The sequence below is a fragment of the Tubulanus polymorphus genome, chromosome 3, assembly GCF_964204645.1.
Source record: "Tubulanus polymorphus chromosome 3, tnTubPoly1.2, whole genome shotgun sequence".
Lineage (NCBI taxonomy): Eukaryota > Metazoa > Nemertea > Palaeonemertea > Tubulaniformes > Tubulanidae > Tubulanus > Tubulanus polymorphus.
Window position 1 is genome coordinate 17,518,722 of NC_134027.1, and position 22,985 is coordinate 17,541,706.

Sequence of the window (22,985 nt, forward strand, 5' to 3'; positions counted from 1 at the left end):
TTTCGGAGGCTAATAAATCATCTACATAGAAATCATCCAATACGACATTTACAGCACTCAAAGAACGAGAATCTATATTGTCCAGTGCAGAACGCTTTAGTGCATAGTTTGCACAACACGGAGAATCTTTTGCTCCAAATATATGAACATTCATCTTATAGATATCAGGCGGCCCTGGGACACTAATATCTTCTTTCCAAAAGAATCTGAGAGAATGCGAATCTGTCTGAGGTACGCGAACCTGGTGAAACATAGCCTGTACATCAGAAACGATTGCTATTGGACCTATCCGAAATCTTTGTATAACACCAAAAAGACTGTTTAAAAGGTCTGGACCCCTTTAGAAGTTCACTGTTAAGACTAACACCCTCTATAGCAGCAGCAGCAGCAGCAGCATCAAAAACCATTCGAACTTTCCCTGGTTTGTTCGGGTTCGGCACACAATGATGAGGAATATACCAAATCCGTGACCCTGAAAACGCTAACTCACTCTCCGTTAACTTAGAAGCATACCTGTTAGATATATAGCCATTCAGAGTTTCACTATAAGCTAAACCTTTATCCTCGAAACCTTTCAACCTACACTCTAAATTTCTATATCGACTTAATGCCAAATTCCTACTATCAGGAAAAACTGAATCATCTGATTTCCATAACATGCCTATTTCATAATGACCCTCAACGAGTCTTGTAGATTCTTTTAGAATTTTTTCACACCTTTGATCCTCGATAGACACTTTAGACTCCTTAAAAGCCACACCAAATCAGTATCAGTATCCCAGGAACGTTCAACTAAATTATCAAGAGATGACTCTTCAGAGTCAGTATTGTTTACAATGGCCTGACATGAATCAGTAAGCAAAAGCGATGATGAACCCAAAATACACCAGCCTAGGGGGGTTCGAATCCCCACTGGTTGTTGATCGGAGAGCCCTTCCTGAATTTCAAGCTGAACATGTGCACGGGGAACATTAGCGCCAATTAAAATCTTTACTTCACTTCGATTGACATCTGCAATTGGCAAATCTTCCAAATGTTTAAATTGTGATTGACAAAGAGCCTTATTCTGAGTTTGGCATCGAAATGAACCAGATTTTGTATACGCCGACCCCACTACTAGTATATCAGATTTAGTACATGGAGCATTCAAAGCCCTCAGTTTGAACGACACACATTGAGAGTTTTCAGTAACGCTTGTTGACAGGGTATTAATGGTAAGGCTTTGCTTCTTACCCTTTAAACCCAATTCTTGAGCTAATTCATCGTTGATAAGGCTTATGTCACTAGCTGAATCCAGCAACGCATGAGTGGCGACGGTGCGACCATTCTTTCCAATCACTGCAACAGGTATCACCTGAAAATAGACATTTGATGTATTACGCGTTTGATTGCTCGAATTACCTACTTCTTCCTTTGAATTTGATTTAACAATATTTTGCCTAAAATCTGATTTATGCAAACTAGTGTGATGTCTTCTACCGCAGCCTCTTATCTTACAAACGATAGCAGATGGACAGTTAGCAACAACATGACTGGGATATAAACAATTATAGCATAAACGATTTCGTCTGACAATATCATATCGATCACCTATGATTTGTCCTACGTATAACTGACACCTTGACAAATGATGAAACTCTTCACAAAGTGGGCACTTAGAATTACCTTTCTCAGTGTAAGCGTTTAAAGTAGTGTGTTTTACTGAGTTGGCTCTACCTGGAAATGTATCTACAGTATTAGATCTAGATTTATATGGAATAGCGTATGGCCCGAACTCAGAATCAACACAATCTTTAAGAAATCGCTGAAGATCATATAAAGTAGCTTCACGCATTCTGGATACATTTCGCACAAAATCATTCCATTTTGCCCGCTTTTCAGTTGGAATTCTGCGTGATGCTTTTTCCAACAGATCACTACTCCCTAATTCATAACAGTAGTTAAGCTGACCAAGGGTAGTGATACAATCCCTGACAGATACATAAAAATCTCTCAAAGCAACAGAGTCCCCTGAGCGAACTTGCAATCCCGAAGTTACACAATTAATGTATGCACGCGCAACAGTTACACGATGCCCAAATGCAAATTTAAGCTCTTGCAGAGCTTGAGCGTATATCTTAGCACTATAACCTAAACCCTGGATGAGCTTTTTTGCCTCACCTTTTACGTGTGATTGCAGTAGATCCATTCGTCGTAGATCTCTAATGTCCGGCCGTAAATGCACCTTGGCGTGAAACTGCTCCACGAATAGAGGCCACTGAAGAGGCGACCTGTCGAATATTGGCAGTTCCACTTTTGGCAGATCTCTGTCGGTGTTCAGTTTTGCTAACAGGACTTCCAATGATGAATCATCTGAACTCACGATGTTAGTTGTTTCAACTCCGTGCACTAATTCGTCGATCCATGCATCGACTGGTCTTGTCGCCATCAGTGGAGATGATGGTGTGAATGGTGATGCATCAGGATTCAGGTGATCAGTCGGTACGGCATCTGGACTCGGGTTATCGGTTGGTGGAGCCTCTGGATTCAGATTATTGGTTGATGACGCTTGTGTTGGCTGCAATGTTGAATCTGAAGTTGTTGAGTTGTGTTTAGGGGTTTGACTTAACTCCGTCAAACCTGTCATAGCTTGCTGAAAATATTTCTCCAGCCATTCTTCCGCGGCCTCAATTTCATCCGCATCTTCTAAAACTGAAACGTATGACTGGTGGGCCGACTGTAGTGATTTTAAACAGCCAGCAATACGTTGTTTCAACGATTCTCTGTAAAGATCTGACTGTTCTTTCGTTGATTTCACTTTCTCGAGCGAACCAGTAAGCCACCCTGCCAGGCTAGCACGAGTGCCCTTTAATTTCTGTCTTCGTTGGGCTGTTGACGGTTGATCCTCATCTTGAGACATCATACAGCAGATTTAAAACTTTATGTTGCAGACTGAGACAACATGAAAAGATAAATGCTGCGGCGTAATTTCAAACTGGTGTTTATTACCGTTTTCTACAATACAAATTAACATTTCTCATTATATTAATATGTCATAAATGCAATAACTGAATTACAGAATTAATGTACTTGTATATATGTACTTACAAATCGTACGCCTATTCGCCAACATGACATTCGGTGAGTAACATACAGAGTATTACTACTGGTTACATATCAGTACCTGTTTATATACTAGTCAAACCGTCACACACAGTGAGCGGCTTAGGATAAGCTATTGTGAATACAATATATGCCTTGATATTACAATAATCCTACATAGAAAACTACAAATTGGAATAACATGATAATACTCTAAATATAAAATCTAACAGGAACTACTATTTAAGTTCGGACGCACTGCGCGTGCTGATCAAAATAACCAACAGTTGTGCACTGTGAGCATCTAGCTGTTTTAATGTACTGGTAGTGTGCTTGCCTACAGCGATGTGGGTGACCTGAATTCGCTTCCTCTGTAATACTGCAGACTAGAGTAATACCCGTGGAAACCACGGGTGATTTCCTTTGGCCCAGAACTTCAAACTGTTCAATTTATTCGCAGTGGAATTAAGTCGGGCCATTTAAAATCTATGTGTCCATGCCCGTGGAGACCTTATGAGCTTTGATGACCTGTACCCGTGGAGACTGGGTCTATCGGAGGTAAACAAAATATGTACAGTGTAGCGCGGGACTCGAACTTCTGACCCATCAGGTGCCAGTCTTGAACTCTACTAACTGGGCTATTGAAACAGCATAGTGTTACAGTAGTGTAGAATTGTTTTGTTGCAGTAAGATTCTATTATTAGAATTCCTGCTTACTGATTGGCTGAAATTTAGTCTGCCTCCATTTGGCCCCCCTATAAATATTTTCACACCCATTTATACCCGTTGCATTAGTTTATACAATGATTGAATACCACACAAAATTTCAAGGCCCTATTCTTCTCCACGGCGACGCTATTTGGTACATAGTTTCGTATTAATATATAGATTACTATTCATTTTAGAGTCCATAATTTATGAGCTGTTTGTTTGAAATATCCAAAGCCTATTTTGTCATTTGAAACAAATACGGGGCCCGTAATAAACCCTGAAAACATATCACCACATCTGCTTCAATGTCTTATAACATTGTACAGCAGAAGTCGCAGTAGTTTAGGGAATATATTCTCACTGATACTGCGTATCTTTTGCTATAGTTTTGCTATCAGTGCACTCTACCGAAATGTCATTCCAATAATTTACTATGATTTAACAAAAAACATAAAATGTAAATTCAACCAACCATCCAAATCTAGACAAGTCAAATCTTATCATATGCGGAATAACTGTTGTTTCCACACGACGAGCAAAATAATGAACTCAAACTTAATCACGATAAAAGACATCCAGGACGGGTTCTATGCTTGTTTGTGATATATTCACAAATGATAAATATGTTACTAGTTATAGTTTTGTTAAGGCTTTATTGAGAAGACTTTTGAATTGGCTATTTTTTCTATGACCTTAGGTATGGAAAATCTATTCTGGATAAAAAAAGGTTTTTGCTGTTGAACAAATTGACGTCGTAACAAGCTCTAACAGTAAATTTATTTTTCATCTGCTTATATTTAAAAATTGTACTTTTCTCATTTAGATGTGAATATTTGTTGTTAGATGATGGTGGTTATATTAATCAAATTTATGGTTCAAATACTGGTCGTGTATACCGAGGTTTTACGAATCGACTTCATCTACGGTACTGTTTTAGTACTTATGACAGCTCTGCTCGGCGAAAATGGAAGATTGTCTTTTCTGTCAAAGGTACATCCAATAAATACATTTCCTCCAATAGAAAGTCAAATAGTAAATAGAAAGTATGTTATCATGAAATTATGAAATAGATTTTTTGTTCTGTTCTCTGAAAAATGCTAACCCTCTTTAGCCCAATTGAAGCCCTCATTATAATGTTGTCTTTCTGGCCATCGTCCATCTGTGTGTCTGTCTGTAGACGGAATCCAGTTATTTTGGAAGTTTTAATGTAATGTTTTGATATTTAGTTCACTCACATATATCTTCCCTAGCCACATCTTCAGCCCAAAAACTGGCCCTGTCAGAATCAAGATGGCTGAGTCACAGCCATTGTTGTTCGCAAAAATCAGCACTTTTTACACATTTTTATGGACTTTCGCTTTAGCGAAGTCCATTTTGCTATCGCGCACATGAAACTTTCTACCTTTGGTACAAAATAACTTCCGAACAAAGCTTAGTTGCTCATCAAAACTTTCAAAACTTTCAATGCAGTAATAAAATCTCTGACCATATTGAATTTCAACGGAATGCATTGCTTATTAATTAATCCAGTTATGTATCTGTTGTTTGAACTACATTTCGAAACGGAAGAACACATGCACTGTCATCACATATATTCATGCTTCACATACATGCGTGTAACACAGACTTGCTGAGGTGTATTGATCTGTGCATGTATAGGGCCTATGAAAAGCACACCTCGTGTGTGGCCTAGTTAAAATTTTCTTGGAAACTTCAAATTATTCCACTGCTAGGGTTCGTCGCGGGCTGTGAAAGTAGCAGTGATTTGAAAAAATGATTCACTGCCATTAAAAGCAGAAAATTTTATAGAAGGACAGTGAATTTATGAAAGGGGGCAGTGAATCTTGGAAGTTTTTCAATTTACAAAATTAGATTGTCTTACAAACTTCACACAATGAAGCCTACGTAATAAATAAAATCGTTCAGCATCCAGGTTCACACCATGCATGTGAAGAGTGTCTATTTGAGTCATTGGGGAAAACCCACTACTGTGTATATTCATGATGAAACATCATGCAGTTGTATGTGAATACTACGTGTAAAGGGCTCCATGTCAATAGAAAAGGGCATTTCCTAAAAAGTTGCTACAGTTGGCAGTGAATTCATTTTCGCTTGCTTGTTTCCACTTACTGAATATTGCCTTTCATGTTCCTTCTCTTTTTAATCATCTGATTATCCCCTAGTTTGTGCTCACTTTTTAATCAATTTAGTTTGTGCCTTTTGTTTTTTAAACTACTTGAATCAGTATTGCCCCCAGTTTGCTATTGCTTACTTTACTATCGTTTTCCAGCCGTTTCAACTTCTTAATCACTCTGCTCTTTTGTTTTGTTCTTCTATAAATATCTCGTAATATTCATCTGTTTTCTGTACGCCTGATGATGGCTAATAGTCTTTAGCTTTTCTATTCAAGTTTCTCATTTTGGCTGTATTTATTGTGGGATTTCTCGCATTTATTCATCAAACACGGGTATTTTGTTTTCTTCTCGACTCACAACATTACCATCTTAAAGAATGAATGGCAGCTTATTGGAATACTGCCAGTTTTCTGGAAAATTTAAAGTAGGCCATAGTCGAAGCATGTTTTCACACGATGTACACTTGAATTTAAACATACATAGCTCATTCGGTTAGTCGGCCGTTTTTATTAGAAATATAATTTATTGTAATGAATCCCAGAAAAAAGTTTTCACTCATTACCTTTGAGGTCGGGTCAGTCGGGTTATAGCAAACATTATTTTTGGATGGCCTTATGATCGCTTAAACTCTAGAGTCTATTTACTGACATTTACTTTCTATACTGGATTAACCCTTTTACCGGCAATCGGTCGGGAGCGACGGATTTGAGTAGACCAGCTATAGTGAATAGAACAGTCAAGTATTGATTGCAGTGAAGCACTCTAACTCATTTTCCCGTGAGTAGATGGCGACACCAGAAGCCTACAGCTTCTAACAAAGCAGGAAAGTGATATATCATACATTTTGCATTTAGTAAGGGGTATAGAAACCACGTGTCACGTGAGTCAGATTTCCGAATTTTAGAAGATCGTTAGTAGTAATGGCCAATGCACTAAAGACGTTCCCTAGTAAGTTGGGCTGATATTTTGGACGTAGTAATGAAAGATTCTGATAATAATTCATATTGGGATGAATCTGATGACAGTGATTATGGATGGCCTGAAAATCTGGATGACCTTAGGTTCCTGACCTTGGGGTCAGACCCTGAAGGTATCCCCCAAAGATCGCAAACTTGGTATCATTCAAAAAGCTTGTGAAAAGGGCATTCATAGAATACATACAATACATACAATATCCCTCATATCTACTGAATTATTATGTTTCCCCCTTGCAAGGTCTAAATCAGTTACTTGCCGGTTTAAGGGTTTAACATACACCATCATGTAAATTTAGGAAAGTCCATATTAACACTCTTGCTGCTGTGAGTTATTGATTAATGCATTCCGCGGGTGCGGTGATTTTTTCCCATCATTTCTATTTTGGCTTAAATTTCGGGTTAGTTCATCCAGCGAGGCCCCACCGCACAGTACTCAACTGACGAAGGACTTTTGTCAACCGCACTGAACGATCGGCTTCAAAAAATGAAAGATGCTCGTCAACCGCTGCGAGCGCTCAGCGTGGTGCTAAAAACCCGCACGGCGCGGGAGATTCAAATAAACGAACAGGGTTCGTCAACCGCAGCAAGAGTGTAAGAATTTTGTGTCTTGTTGAAGTTTTCGAGGGGAATTTTGGAATACTTCGATCAATTACCTTGATCTTTCGTACGTATTTGATTCCCCCAAGGGCCCATCAGTATAAGAAAAATTGGGTCGATCAGACTCAAAATGGCTGTCCTGTGACCTTTTTCGTGCCCAAAAATGACAATTTTGGCCTGAGTTCTTTTGGCAAAGTTCGCATGCGTGCGATGCCTCATGCTATCAGCTAAAATATCAGTCACATGCATGATCATTTCACGAGTATATCTGTAATGATGCAAGTGTTCAATATTACCAAATATATCTAGCGGGTCTGTCATATCCCTGAAAGTACCATTTAGTAATGAACTGATGTTAGCTGCCTGTTTAGTAAGCAACTAAGCTTACTAAGGTTTTATGAATGTGGCTGCTGATTTTTCTGAGGCTGCTGTGTAGAACATACTTGTAATAGTTGAATACTAATGTCATGTTACTGTCACTGCAGTTTTTATTTTCAGAGAAAGAGAAAAGTTTTCAATCAGATTTCACATCACAAGCGATAGAATCTCCTCAGTATCCAAGGACTTACAGGATTAAACGTTCTGGAAATCTTGCATATAATTATTTCATTAAACAACAGAACAATTTTCCAATATTGATGAGCTTTGATGATTTGGATTTTTATTCCAAAGCTAATATAACAGTGAGTGCTATATAACTTAATCGTCACTTTTTATAGTCTCTGAGTTCTTTTAACAGTATCAATATAATATATTGAGAATTGTTTTTTGATTCATTCCCAGTCTTAAGTGATTTGGTGGACTACAAAATGTGAAATCTTTTGACTTGAAATCAATGTTTTTATGTCTCATGAGAATGGGCTCTTCTTTTTTGCAGATATCATACCGAGACAGATCACAGCTGACTAAGAATAGACTATTATATAAAGGTTCAAGTGATCGTGTATTTATAGCTTACTCAGATATATCAATGAGATTTACAGCTACACCAGATGTAAAATCATCGTATGGAGATGTTGATCATATTGCATGGAAATTAACTTTTCATGCGTTACAAGGTATGGTTTAATGGGAGTCTACAAGGAAAAGTCTTGAGGTTAAGTTCAGGTGGTGTGCTTTTAGTTTGGCAAAATGTTTTTTGGTAACTTTAGGACATTTATAGTGATTTCTAGCCTTTGGAGTGAGGTTTTATTTTATCCAACGTAACATAAATCAGTTTGCTGCAAGGAAAAGTCTTGAGGTTAAGTTCAGGTGGTGTGCTTTTAGTTTGGCAAAATGTTTTTTGGTAACTTTAGGACATTTATAGTGATTTCTAGCCTTTGGAGTGAGGTTTTATTTTATCCATCGAACATAAATCAGTTTGTTGGGGGTAATCGATTCAAGATCATTTGTCAGGGATCCCAATCTTACGCCTATAATCGGAATTCCGGCTTTTCTAAGATTTTTATGGTCTCTGAAATCGATAAAGTTTTGATGTTGAAAGAAAGGGGGTAGGGGGTAATGGTCGGTTATGACACTTGTGGTGAGTTCCGTTATAATCGACTTGCCGTGGCTAGCCTGAGCCTGCATCTAGAAAATTGATACTGTACCGCGTACTGCTACTACAGTATTGTAGGCAGCCACGTGCTGACACGAATAAGAAAATAGCGGAACGATGTGGTTTAAACGATAGCATTCATACATGCCCCGCAGACTAGTGAGCAGCGTCTATACATAACTGCGTGCACGTGGTCTATTGATTAGCGCACAGCAGTAATCATCAGACTAACGTGCGCGTGATGCATGCATATCGTCAATAAAAAACTATTCAATAAATCAATACCAACGGATCCAAAATGTCGACTGCCTATAAATGTAATTTTTTATGAATGATTTTTTTGGTAAGTACTGTTGGGATCCCTGTTTGTTTCTTCATTATTGTTTGTTATTGGTCGGTTGTTGACGTCACACTGTGTTTCCCTCCGGGTGTTGTTGGCGGAGGGTAGCTACTCATCTTAGAATCGCCACTTGAAATGTTATTCTATATTTGTATTCTATATTGTAACTTCAAATTGTAACTATTTGTCTGAAAGGGTGACGGAAAAATCGTCAACTGCATCATTGGGAATAATCTTCTTCAAGTCCAACCATAAATCAGTTTGTTAGGGGATATCAGTTCAAGATCATGTATGTCTGTGATGTTTGTCGATGTTTGTCACTTCTGTTATGTTGACTTCACATTTTAGTGAACATCACCCTTACTGGCTTTAGCAGGAGGTTAGATAGATTTGAGTTTAGCGTATAATTTCTGAGCTTAAAAGTCTCATGCAATACTTAATAAATGTTTGTTTCAGTTCTACACTTGATAAGAACTGATCATCCTATACGTTCTGCAACAGTGAATCAAATTTAAGATTTTGCTTAAGTTAGTCTATGTGGAACTCCTTGTGGATTCTCATATTCGGAAAATTGATCATCTGTAATATCTGCATTTCTGTAATGCATATGGACTGTAAATGCAGTTTCACCTATTCGCAAAAAGTGTTGCTGGGCATTTATTAAATGAAACAGACGCTACATAAATTTACAGATAATTGTTATTGTCATTATCATCACTATTAATATCATTATTATTATTATTAGTATCAATATAACATTATGACAAGCACACTGTCTGTACCCTGCGAAGCTCATTTTGTTCAGATTGAATTATTGAAAAATTTGTAATGAACTAAATTTTTAATGACTTTTTTATAGAAAATCAAGTCCCAAAAAGTATTGTATCTGGTCAGTATCAATATACTTTAGCTGAATATTTGACTGATATGATCTATTAAGTATTAAAAAATGCATCCTACATACATTTACAGAGAGAATAAAAGTAACGTCTTCATCTATGAATCATGTGACGTACGAACATACAAGTACAGAAGAAGTATATTTTGATATTTTATGGAAAATATATCTGACATCATTCTCTAGTATTGAAAAGACTTATTTGAAGATTCAGAAGTTTGTGTCTGGTAAGTATAACTGTACATTCCACCTTGATTGATTTGTCCCCAGTTCAACCATATAAGGGGTATCATATAAGTCCTTAAACCGTATGTATAAATTGATTGCCTACCAATTTTCAGCCAAATTGGCACATTTTAATTTTCCCGCAAATGGCAGCAAGTCTACTAAATACTGCTATTTACTAGCTACTGATAGTAAGTTGCTAACTGATAGGCCTCAATACTTTGGTCCTAAAAAAGTGATTGTTTTGGAATTTTGATGACTTTTTGAGGTATAAGCCAAAAATAGCATCAGGAAAATCTGCAGCATTGAATTTTAGAAGATTCATTGTTGTTTTTCATCTGCGGACACATGTTTCAGTATTCAACATTAGTGATGAAGCATCTGGTTAGACTCTGGAGGTTAGTATATATCTATAGCACCCTAGTAGGTGTATGGTCTATATATTCTACACCTAACATCCTCAGTAGACAGAATCCGGTAACTTCGGGATTTTTTGAAGAAGCTTCAATGGAATTTGATATGACTTAAATACATGGATCTATCCTACACAACTGCAGCCCATCTCAAAATCAAAGAAACACATTCCAGTTCCTAGCCATTAAGTACATGCATTTCATTCACAAAATTTGCAAATTCTCAAAAATTTCAAATATCTTATCCGTCTCTAAACAGCAGCATTTATCACTAACACCTGAACAAAGCTGCATAATGCTCTAACGGTAAAAATTGTGAAAATTACAACTAAAAAACTCAATTATCAGTTAAACAATTAAAAAAGGTAGGAATCGTGTGTTGTTACAATAACAAATATTACCCTTCCAAGAATACCACGTACAAATTTTCAAATATCAATGAAACTAGGTACAGAAAAATGATAGAAAGGTACAATACACTGGTTTGTATCATTGCTAGGCCAGGATTTTACGCCAGTCCAATTGGTGAATTCATATGACCTATTGTAACCAAACCTTCGACCATACAATTTTTTGTATGGACAAAAGAATGAACCTGGCTTTAACCCTTAAACCCTTTAACTGGCAATCGGTTGCTAGCGGCCGATTTCAATAGACCAGCCATAGTGATTAGGGTAGTCAAGTATTGATTTCAGTGAAGCATTCTAAGTCATTTTCTTGTAAGCAGATGGCGACACCAGATGGCGTACAAAGTCTAACAAAGCAAGAAAGTGATATATCATACATTTGGCATGTATAAGGGGGTATAGAGACCACGTGTCACGTGGGTCAGATTTCCGAAGTTGAGAAGATTGTTAGTAGTAATGGCCAATGCACTAAAGATATTCTCTAGTGAGTTTGGCTGATATTGTAGACATAGTAATGAAAGATTCTGATGATAATTCGTATTGGGATGAATCAGATGACAGTGCTTGATTATGGATGACCTGAAAATCTCGATGACCTTGGGATCTGTGACCTTGGGGTCAGACCCTGAAGGTAACCCCCAAAATTCGCAAACTTGGTAACATTCGAAAGCTTATGAAAAGAGCTTTCATAAAATACATACAATATGTGATTACCCCTCATATCTACTGAGTTACTCAGTTTTCCCCATGCAAGGCCCAAAATCACTCACAGGCCGAAAAATACTTGCCGGTTGAAGGGTTAACTTGCTGCAGTCGACTGTAGTCGACGCACTGTAGAACTGCTATAGATGACTGTAGTCGACAGCCGTCTTATCTCGCATTTAAAGTTTGTTTTTATGTCACAAGCGCCTCACAGCGCGTTGAGCCATAGTTCTTAACTCACGGCAACTGCCAATATTGAGAATCCAAACATGGAAGTAATTTCTCATTTTTGTATTTTGAAGGATTTTTACCTCAAAAACGTCCCGTAAATTTTATATTTTGGGATTTTTGTGAAGATTCAAACATTTAGACTGTAATAAGAAACATAATAAAGGTCTTAACGATGGATATTGTAATCTACGTTGTCTTTATTTATTAATATCGACAATGTAACACAATTGTGAGTATTCTGACTTTCTAGGGGGTCTTTTTGTGTTGGACACCCAAAAATGACCCCACCCAGTGGACCCCCCTCTCAAAAATTGGAAGTTTAATCTTCCCGCACTAATCCGTGGGTGACTATAAACTACAACTTTGTGAAATTTCAATACCAGTTATGAAAATTTGATGAGTAAATTTCATAAACATGCAAATCATCTGGCACACACAGGACTTACCATTAAAGCTGCCGGCAGGTTAAGGGTTAGTGTGTCTATTCTTTCACTCAATACCATCGAGATCACAGAATGATAAAACACGTTCATTTTCTGATAACTAGTTCTAGTCACTTTTGTGCTCTGCCAACTCATGAAATAGAGTTATTACCCTTGGTTGTATGTTGTTGTCTGGTTGAATCTTCTGAATGTAGCACTGGACGAACTCAAATTTTTGGCTCGGTCTGGCCGATCAATCATCATTTGTTTGCTTAATACACTACGCTCAAATCTATTTTTAGCACACTCAAACGCAATTTCATTTGCCTGTAATTTCACCACTAATGGGTGATTTTAACAGATTATAAGCAAAAATATATTTCGTAATTGGTTCTTCTTTATGGTGCGCAAAGTTGAAAGCCAGGTTTCATATTTGTTGAGAAATTTACCAAAAAGTTTCAAAAGTTCGAAATATTTGAGCACGTTTTTTACGCAGCATCTTTAACTTCCTGAATTAGACATGTGAAAATTCAATGCTATTTGTATCCGAAGAACTTTATATCGCCAAGACCTAAGGCTTTGTTCGGTAGTTATGGGCTTTCAAAGAAGAAACCCCTCAAAATCTTGGTTATATAAAATTGGTGTTGACCCGGTTTTGACTTCCATCATGACATCATAACATTGAATGAGGTGGATCAGCTGGTGCGCGTTACTTCACAAACAAAATGGCGGCACAATTGAATCCGTTGATATCCATCATTTCTAGCACGAATACTGATACTCAAGGCATATGACATAACGATTTATTGTGTGCGATGTGTTCAATGATTCATCTAGTTATGTTCGAAGACCATATAGGGATCATCCCTAGTAAAAATTCTGCTGTTCACCGAACAACACCCGTAGCATCTCTACTGCCATGGATATAGTCCCATAATGCTGTAACTATATAGAACTGATAATCCGATTAAAAGTTGTCTGTAACACGTCATTTGCCTATATCCATGATCCTTGTACCTAAGGTCCCAAAATCGTGATGAATTATGGAAAGTTTTGAGGCGCATGAAGGGCTCACCATATCAATGAATTGTCTATATCGGTTTTACTCAGCAATGAAATGTTATCCCCATCACTAGTGCTCGCATACTAATACATTTGTAAGTAGTTCAAAGATGCTGCGCAGTTCGTGGTTTACACTGACAGGGAGAGTATCCATAGGGTGGTCTCTGCTCTGTTCGTCAGTCACTAGCCCGGATTTTATTTCTTGAAAGAATTGTGAGTGAGGGATTTTCTTCATGCAATCACGCAAGGTATCACATATCACGCATACTATGCCATTCAATGCTGCGCTGTATTCTCGGGGATTACCCTGATGAGTTAGTACATGTAGCAGACTAGAGACAGCAGTGCTGTATACACACGGCGATGCAAGCAGCTGCATCCCACCTCATATAAACCAGTGTCGACTCAGATTGACGAAAAATGAAATGTTCGGCGCGCGGTGGTAGAAAAAAGATATAATGAGATACGCAGGGTTTCCGTGATCGTGAAAAAAATGTCCGTTCTTTTAATTGGGGAAAATTGTACAACCGTATCTATGCTAAGTCGAGCACATCAGGCGTCAAGCCCAAAGGGGGAAGTTTTGAGGATTTTTAAACCATTTTAAGAGTAACATATTCTTATGTTATCATATGGTCTTTGCCTGATTAAAACTACCACTAGTAGTAGTGCCTGTCAAATGGTCTTCATTCATTTGAAGCATCACGGACACAGAGCTCAGTTTCATTGGTTAACATGTGGACTATACCATTATGGAAAATAGGGTGGGTAGAATGTCTGGGACGATTACACAATATTTTTTAGGGAAGGTAGATCCACGCTTTATATTATTGAAAAAGATCGTTATATTGAAATAAACTAAAATAAGAACACTATGATGTCTTTGGAGTAGAAATAATCAGTGTATTTTCACAATTCCTCAGAAATTTTTCATGATTTGGGTAATAGGACCACTTTTGTCCGGGGGAAAATGTCCATAACGGTTAAAAGAAACCCTGGAAACGTGAATTTATTTTCACTAATAAAATTCATTTCTCCTCATGCACTGTCTTCGACCATATGGATCTTATGGTCCTCTTGTTTTGGTATCCCGTACATAAGGTAACGTTGCATCGAGATATCTGACATAAATGTGGTTTCAAAATGCGGAAATTTACTGATGATAGCATCAAATTTTTATAGAGATGAGTCTGATATTTACATGACTGGAATGCTTGTTTCATCATCATCAATTGAAGTCATTTTATTGGCGTTCGCATTAGCGATACGTTTTGGAGCCTGATTATTTGTATTAGTTTGTTAACTGTGGCGCAGCGATGAGCATTTGCGTTGAAAACAGTCGTGTACTGTCGCATCGCCGTATACTCTCGTGTTGACTGAGTGCATGTATCAGTTAACAAGATAACTCGCTACGGTGTATATCGTATGTGATGACTAATTTACTTAAAGCAATCCTTTCGTGAAATTGTTAAAAACCATATCAGTCGCTAAATTTTGTTTTGTCAGTAACCGGCACTGGTTTCATATTTGAAGAACTTTTGAGCTTCTTTCCTGATTGGTCCATATCGTAATGAAAAACCTCCGATGAAACCCAGGTTCTCACTAAGTTTGTACCGTATCTTAACAGGTCACTCATAGTTTTAGTTGTTTTACGTCATTCAAGGGATGTATTTAAGTTATGAACATTTATTCTGACAAAAGGCCCATAATCAATTTTTCAAAGATTTCATTCTCGTTAAAAGTCAGTTATCGTTCACACTGACCAAAATTGAGTCGTTTTAAATATATCTTTTTCTTGTTTAATTTTCAATGAAATGAATTTTTAAGGTATCTGAAAGCTTGTCAATGTGATCACTAACTATTACACCATCAACAACTACGTAAAAGGATCTACTGTTTGAATACTGTTGAATTAAAACACATTGCCTGGTATGAGTGTATTAATTGATAAGAAATCGTGTATGTATTTGAAAAGAGAAAATTATAATAGCTTTTTGGCCAACAACAACTACATGAATTTTTGAAATTATTCATTCTTAAGTTTGCAAGCAAACATAAATTGTTGGAACCCCTAGCTTAGGAATTTATAGTGTGTAGAACGATATTAAACATATTTTTCTTCTCAGAGTCATTAATTGACATACCAATGCTTGTACCATATAAAATAAGTTTTATAGTTGGAGGGCTTGTGAAATTATCTTTAATATAACCTACCAATAACAGCCACAAATGGCATCATTGGTTGGCTTCTGTCCTGGCTAATTTGCTTCCTGTTTCCAACAATCTAAAAGAAAAAGCATTGTATCTGAAATGAGTTACCCAGTAGTTTTATATTCATATGGTTGGTACATAATTCCTGAAAAAGATAATAGCGATTAGCTTTGTTAGGGAACATTATCCTTTCTAATCAGAGTTATATAAGTCAACAAAATTACCACGTCGCTGCAAAAAGAATTAAGTTCAAAATACAGACATTCTGCTGGGATTTGTTCTTGCACCTTGCCCATTTGATACACCGACATGATAAATGCATGAGTTTCAAAAATTGAGGAGGTATTAGACAAAAATTGCCCTTGAAAAATAGTTGGAATGTGGAAACATCTACAAAGCTTATGAAAATATTTACTTACACCGTATACCCCGATGATATCTAAAGGGTTTCACCGAAATATGTGACCAACAATGGCAATACCGCATCCACTTGTGGAGTGATGTTTTTCACATCATCAACAAGAGTTTGATTGCTCTAACATGCTGTTTATGTTCATGTTGTTATCATGAAGTTAAAGAACCTGTTGCCTTTATTTCGTCCGATAAGACTCTCATCAAAGAAGTCGATTGACTGCTCTGTTAACCCATTAGCACTCAAGCCTCCCATATCCGCCCTGCCTATTACTCCTCAAGCCGCCCGTATCCGCCCTGTATGCTGCACAAAAACGGTTATAGTGGGATCCTAACCCAATCTCTTATGATAAAGTAGACACCCAAGCCCTTGAAATACCGTACAGAAATCAACATCCTCCTATTTAACTTTCTCGAATATTTGAAGTATGAACATGACAGGTCTGAGCGCTCACAAGGACACGATTTTGGTGGCCCACCTCATCAAATCATACATTATTTGAAAGCCTTGATTATTTGCTACAGAATAACACCAACTTCAAGTGCATGAAATAAACAGCAAATGAGTTATTCGGTATCGTAGAACTTGGATTTTCCCTTGAATTTTCTGAGGAATCATCAACCACTGTTATCTGTTTGACTGAGATGTTTCAGAGTTAGGCAAGTCAGGACAGAATGACTTGTATCCATATTTGTTGGCAGCAGGCTTCTCCTTTTTTGAATTCACCACTGTCTTCAGATTTTTATTTTGAACATATTCTCTCAAACTAACACCAAACTTCCTTTTGGATGATGATTACATTTTTCAAGGAAGTTGTCAGTCAGTATTCTCACCATATGCAGTCTCGCTTGATAGTCCAAGAGACACCCTTTCTCAGATCCCTTATTTATGATAGGAGCAAATTTGCTCCATGGAATTTCGTACGGTTTCTCCCAGCTCGGATTAAAGGACCTAGAACCAGGACTATTACTGTTCTCATTGGATATAATATTGGTATCGGTGTGAGATGCTATATGAACAATATTAGCGGTACGCGATGCTTCGTCAACCATGGTAGCAGGTTCACCTGAAAGATGTAATGAATAAATTTGGTGTCGAGAACCACTCTACTTTGTGGTTTGAAATGCTCGATGATCCAACAATCTCAAAATTCAATGCCTCTGTTTACCCTGGTGAACGTATGCAGAAGCCAATGACCTTGAAAACTAGCCTACCACAATCATTCATAATCTCAGCTTTGCTATTGATAGTGATTACAAAATACGCATAGGTACCAATGTGAATTGAAAGATTTAATCAATTTTCGCTCTCAAGATGGCCGTCCTATGACCTTTTAGTGCCCAAAAATGTAAATTGGCCCGAATTCTGAGTCCTGTAGCTTCCTACTGGTTTGCAATTTCTCATTGCAATTTTTGATGGGTATTCTTTGGAAAGGGAAGTTTTATACCTGGGAGAGGTATTTTTGATCAGCCAATTATGGCGCAATTGACAGCCATCTTGGTGTCATCAGTACTCATTCGTAGGTGGGAAAAAGTTATTCCGCATTATATTAATACCTTAGCATAATTTGTTACCACAATCAATTAGAAAGTTGTAGCCCATAACGTTATCTATGATTTTGGTGAGTTTCAAGGTCATTGGTTTTTGTATATGGCCACCAGGGGGCAATGAATAATACAATAACTTAGTATTTCTATATTATGTTTGTACCTATGCATATTTTTTTACCACAATCAATTGCAAAGTTGTAGCTCATGACATCATCTATGATTGTGGTGAGTTTTAAGGACATTAGTTATTCTTCGTGGTCACCAGGGGGCATTTGAATAGTACAATAACTTAGTATTTCCTTATTAGATTGGTACCTAGGCATATTTTTGTTACCATGATCCATTGCAAAGTTGTAGTTCATGACCTTGTCTATGATTGTGGTGAGTTTCAAGGTCATTGGGATTTGCATATGGTTTGGGATATGCATATGGTCACCAGGGGGCGTTGAATAGTAGAATAACTTAGTATTTCCATATTGAATTGGTAACGAGGCATATTTTGCTATCACAATCAATTAAAAAATCATAGCTGCTGACATATTGTTTATTTGTGGTGAGTTTCAAGGTCATTGGTTTTTGAATATGGTCACCAGGGGGCGTTGAATATTTGAAAGTGTTAGGATAAAAACCCTCTATTTACAAATTAAAAGAAATCAAAAATCGAGAATTTATTAATTGAAACAATCTAAAATATAACAACACGAAGTTTCGATCTCACACTAGAGATCATCGTCAGGTGTGAGATATTGACTAAAAACAGGGGTATATATACAGAGGAGAACAGGTTAATTGAGTAAATTGATGAGTGAGTAACTAATTAGTATTTGGCAAGGCATGAAGTAATATACTTAGAAAAGAGGGAATTGTGAGGAGAAAAGCCTTTATTTAAATTGGTACTAATATCTCAGTGATGAGTAATTAGGGCAGACTCAACTATGTGTAATTGCTGGAAGTATAAATAATTTCAGCTTTATCAAAATTAAAACGATGACCAGTGTTCCAAACGTGATCGGTTACGCCACTAGCTGGTTTTTGATTTATTATATCCTTTTTGTGTTCCGAAACTCGAGTTTTTTAATCACGACCTGTTTCTCCAAAGTACATTTTCTCACAGCCAAAACAAGGAATTTTGTAAACTCCGCAGTCCAAAGGTTTAGATTGATTGTTTTTTACCAAAATCTTGCTAATTTTCTGGAGGTTTAGAATTAAAGAAAGTACATTTAGCTTTAGAAATAGCGATTTTCAAAATGTGATCAGGGTAAGCAAATTTTTTAAGAGAGTTAGATATATGGTCAAATTCAGCCGAAAGGAAGGTTTCATCGCAGATGCGCAGTGCACAGAGAAAGAGGCTTGAGCGAGACCAATTTTGATTGATTTAGCAGTAAATGAAAAGAAATGGAGATATGCCTCAGCGTTGATGGGTTTACGGTAGACTGAAAAAATCAAATGAGAGTATTTATTGTGAATTAGAACATCTAAAAACGGAATTTGGTCATTTTGTTCCCATTCAAAAGTGAATTTCAAAGATGGATATTGGGAGTTGATGAAGTCAATAAAAGAGTTAAGATCAAAATCATCAGAAACAGAAGCACAGAATGTCATCAACATATCTAATCCAAAAATTAGGTTTAGAGCCAGCGTAATTGGGAAGAATTTCGTATTCAAAATGTTCAAGATAAAGATTAGCCAAAATGGGGGATAATGGGTTACCCATAGCGAAACCGAAAATTTGTTCATAGAATTTGTCTTGGAATTGGAAGTATAGATTGGTTGTACAGAGCTCCAAAAGTTCAAGTAAGTAATCTACAGGAATCGGGAGATCAAGATTGGAGTCCCAAGTTTCTTCTTAAGAAATTGAGAGTTGGTTCCAATGGTATATTTGTAAACAAGGATATAGCTTCGAAAGATATAAATTTTTGGCCATTAGGTTTGAGATTTTTGAGTTTGTCTAAAAGATCCATATTGTGCCGAATGTGAGAATCAGAAAAAGTACCCAGAACCGGGGAGAGTACTTTAGCCAGATATTTGGAGAGCCGATATGATGGAGAATTTATATTAGAAATGATCGGTCTTAAAGGTGAATTGGGTTTATGAGATTTAGGAAGACCGTAAGCATAAGGAAGATTTGGAAGCCGAGAGTTGAATTTGGAGATGAAATCCGAATGATCAGGAAATTTCTTAGAGATGTTTTTTAAACCTAAATTAAAAGCTGATTGCATCTTTATCAAAGGGTTGTTTTTGATGGATTTGTAGGAATTGGAATCACCGAGAATAGCAAATATTTTAGAATTGTAATTGATCAAATCTTGAATAACAATTTTGCCGCCTTTATCAGCCTTGGAGATGCGGATGGTTTTGATGGAGTTTAGACAATTCCCTTCTTTCTAAGTTTTTTTTCATTTCGTCGCATGTCGACGGAGTCTTCATAATGGCGCTGGAGACCTTTCCGGAAATAACTTGCTCACAAAATGCCGTGCACGTAAACTCATCTTTTGTACCATAAACGTTATGCGGTTAGTGCCATTTAAAATGTTACCAATCAAAGATAAAATGGTGAAAAGATGAAACCGTGAAACGTTCCAGTTATGCAGTAATTAACAGTCAAAGTTCAGTATTTTTTGCAAATATATGTTCCATCCGGGAAATTAATACCTTCATTCTGCGGGGATCACGTGGGCTCTTTCAGCTAATCACTGCTCTTCAACAGGGTAGGCCGCGGGATACATAATCACGCTTGTGACGTCATTGTGAGAAAGCTGCGCTCTGATTGGTTGTTTAGGGAATACCCTCAGCATCAGCAGCTGTGGTATTCCCCAAACAACCAAGAAATTGCACAAGGGATACACGCCATTTTGACGTCTTGGGTTAGTGAAGTTCGTGTTTTTTGCTGAATAGGTTAGAATTATCTAATGTAGTGTAAAAACCCAGTTAAGTGTGGCCATCCTGTGTCCAATGTTGATGGAATTCTGATTTTGATTTATTCCGTCAATGTCAAGCCTGCAAAATTCTTAGAAAAAGTAAATTAAACAGCTTTACAGTGATGTTAGCAGGTGTTTTCTGTTGGATTTCTAGCCACAAACCGTCATTTACCTAGGCTAATGATTAACGGAGCTACATTGCATCAATATTAAAGTATCAAACGTAAATTTTAGTTGCGATTGTCAACCACGTTAGTGTGCCCTTCTAATAATTGTTAATTATCAAATTCAAATTTCAACTTGATTCATTTCTGTTCTTAGATCTGTTCTCAGCCGCGTATGGGCCTATGTAACCATAAAATGAGTAAAATATTTCCATCTTTTTCAGATATTTCATTGTTCTCCAATCCCTGCTTAATGGAGTAATTTACAGTTATCTCTCATCGTTATACAGATTGTGAAAGTGTGTTTCATAGTTTCGCATGGGTTATCGGTATAACACTGATATTATAAACATGTAGCAGCTCAAGATAATCCTGTTTACGATATTTTCAAGTTTGCATATCCCAATCGTGTACATTGTTTCATTACGATATTAAAAAGCCGGTTTTGTGTCTATAGATTTCTAAATCCAGTGTAGCAACCTTTTAATTTTAACCACCTTCAAGTATCTTCCCAACAAATCGCCACAACGCCGATGGCAGCTACGAGAATTAATCCTCTTTATGTGTTGCTATAGAACCGGCAAATTTAGACCTCAAAGATTTTCGGTGCACGGGACACCGCTATTGGGGCTTGATGTAAACGAAACAAAATTAACTATTAAAATGCATTCTGAAATGCTCCCGGAATGCAAATAAGTCAATTTACTAAATTTTCCGCGCAATTATTTGCGACGAACCAGACCGCGCTACACGCTTCTGCCTATGAGGTACGGTTGAGGAAGGCCGTACCGATAGTTTATACCTCCCGCCGGCCCTGCACCTATCTTCACCTCAAATCCAGAAGTTTTTGCTAGTGATAACGAGTAACCTTTAAATGCTAATAGCAAAGACAGTCTTGTTGATTTTCATGGGCTTGCATGCTTGCAAGCCCATATTGCTATCACAGGGATTGATAACTTGCTTGGGGAGTCGATAACTTTCGTTAGAACCTTTCTTGGGCTCTGATATTTTACACACATTTAATGCAGTAATAAAATCTAGGTTCCTCGGTTGTCGTTTTCATTGTTGATATGATTTTGTTTAATCGTTTTTGTTATTTCAGTAGCGCATACCAACCTTGGTTGAGCGTGCGTGATCAGGCTTGAAATTGGTATTCATGCGCGGCATAGTGCTGCCGGCAATTCTATTCATTCTTTATTGACACAAAATTTCACAATAAAACATTTACTTCCACGTTTTTAATAAAATTCTTGTTATTTTCTTTTACTTTCATTGGGTACTTGTGTTAGCAGCCATTTGTAGATTCTCTGGATGAACATTTATATTTTTCAGTTTAAATACCTAAAACTTAAAAATCGCTTTTCTGTAAAATAAATTCTGAATTGAATTGAAGACTGGTTCCCTGTCTCTTCAAAGAGCCAGGGGGCGGTAGCCTATGGTGACAATAAACTTTATCGGATGATCGTAGTGGATTGTCATTTGAAGGAAATGTAACTTAATCTTACTTAATGTCTTTATTATTTTAAAAAGAAAAATTGTGGCTCTTATCTATTTTCGTGTTCGCTTCTCCTCACCTGAAGTCACTCGAGTTAGTCACGTTTTTCTTTCAGCTGTAAATTTTTCTGTGCAAAATCATTTCAACACAATCATGACAATCCGATAAGTAATCTAGCAATTATCAACATGATGATAGATTCTGTTAAGACACTGCAATATTCAAATAACAATCCAAAAGCTTGAACTAACTTGGTCCACGTCTACAATAAAATCATTCCTATCCCCAGTCCCCGTGTGTAACATTTCATGTAACGATATAAGACAACACTGATCACTTAGCTCTTTAAAAAGTAATCAGTTCAAAGTTCGATTAATTCGACTACAGAAATACAAAACCACCAAGCAAGCTTTCCGTACAACCATGTCAGCAAGCCCATTTTTAGAATTTCTTTCTTGTTTTACTTTTAAACAGTTCCTTTAAGTAAAATTGCTGAAATA

The 22,985-nt window shown here is 37.1% G+C and overlaps 1 protein-coding gene across 6 annotated transcripts in view; it reads left to right on the forward strand.

Moving 5' to 3' along the window:
* LOC141901571 (uncharacterized) overlaps positions 1 to 22,985 on the forward strand; it is a 232,547-nt gene that overhangs the window by 76,913 nt on the left and 132,649 nt on the right. For all 6 annotated transcript variants that reach the window (XM_074788894.1, XM_074788896.1, XM_074788897.1 and 3 more), the window contains 5 exons: positions 4,616 to 4,782; positions 8,000 to 8,184; positions 8,379 to 8,559; positions 10,238 to 10,267; positions 10,351 to 10,503. In XM_074788894.1, the coding sequence (XP_074644995.1) occupies positions 4,616 to 4,782; positions 8,000 to 8,184; positions 8,379 to 8,559; positions 10,238 to 10,267; positions 10,351 to 10,503 (716 nt within the window). The remainder of the gene's footprint in view (positions 1 to 4,615; positions 4,783 to 7,999; positions 8,185 to 8,378; positions 8,560 to 10,237; positions 10,268 to 10,350; positions 10,504 to 22,985) is intronic.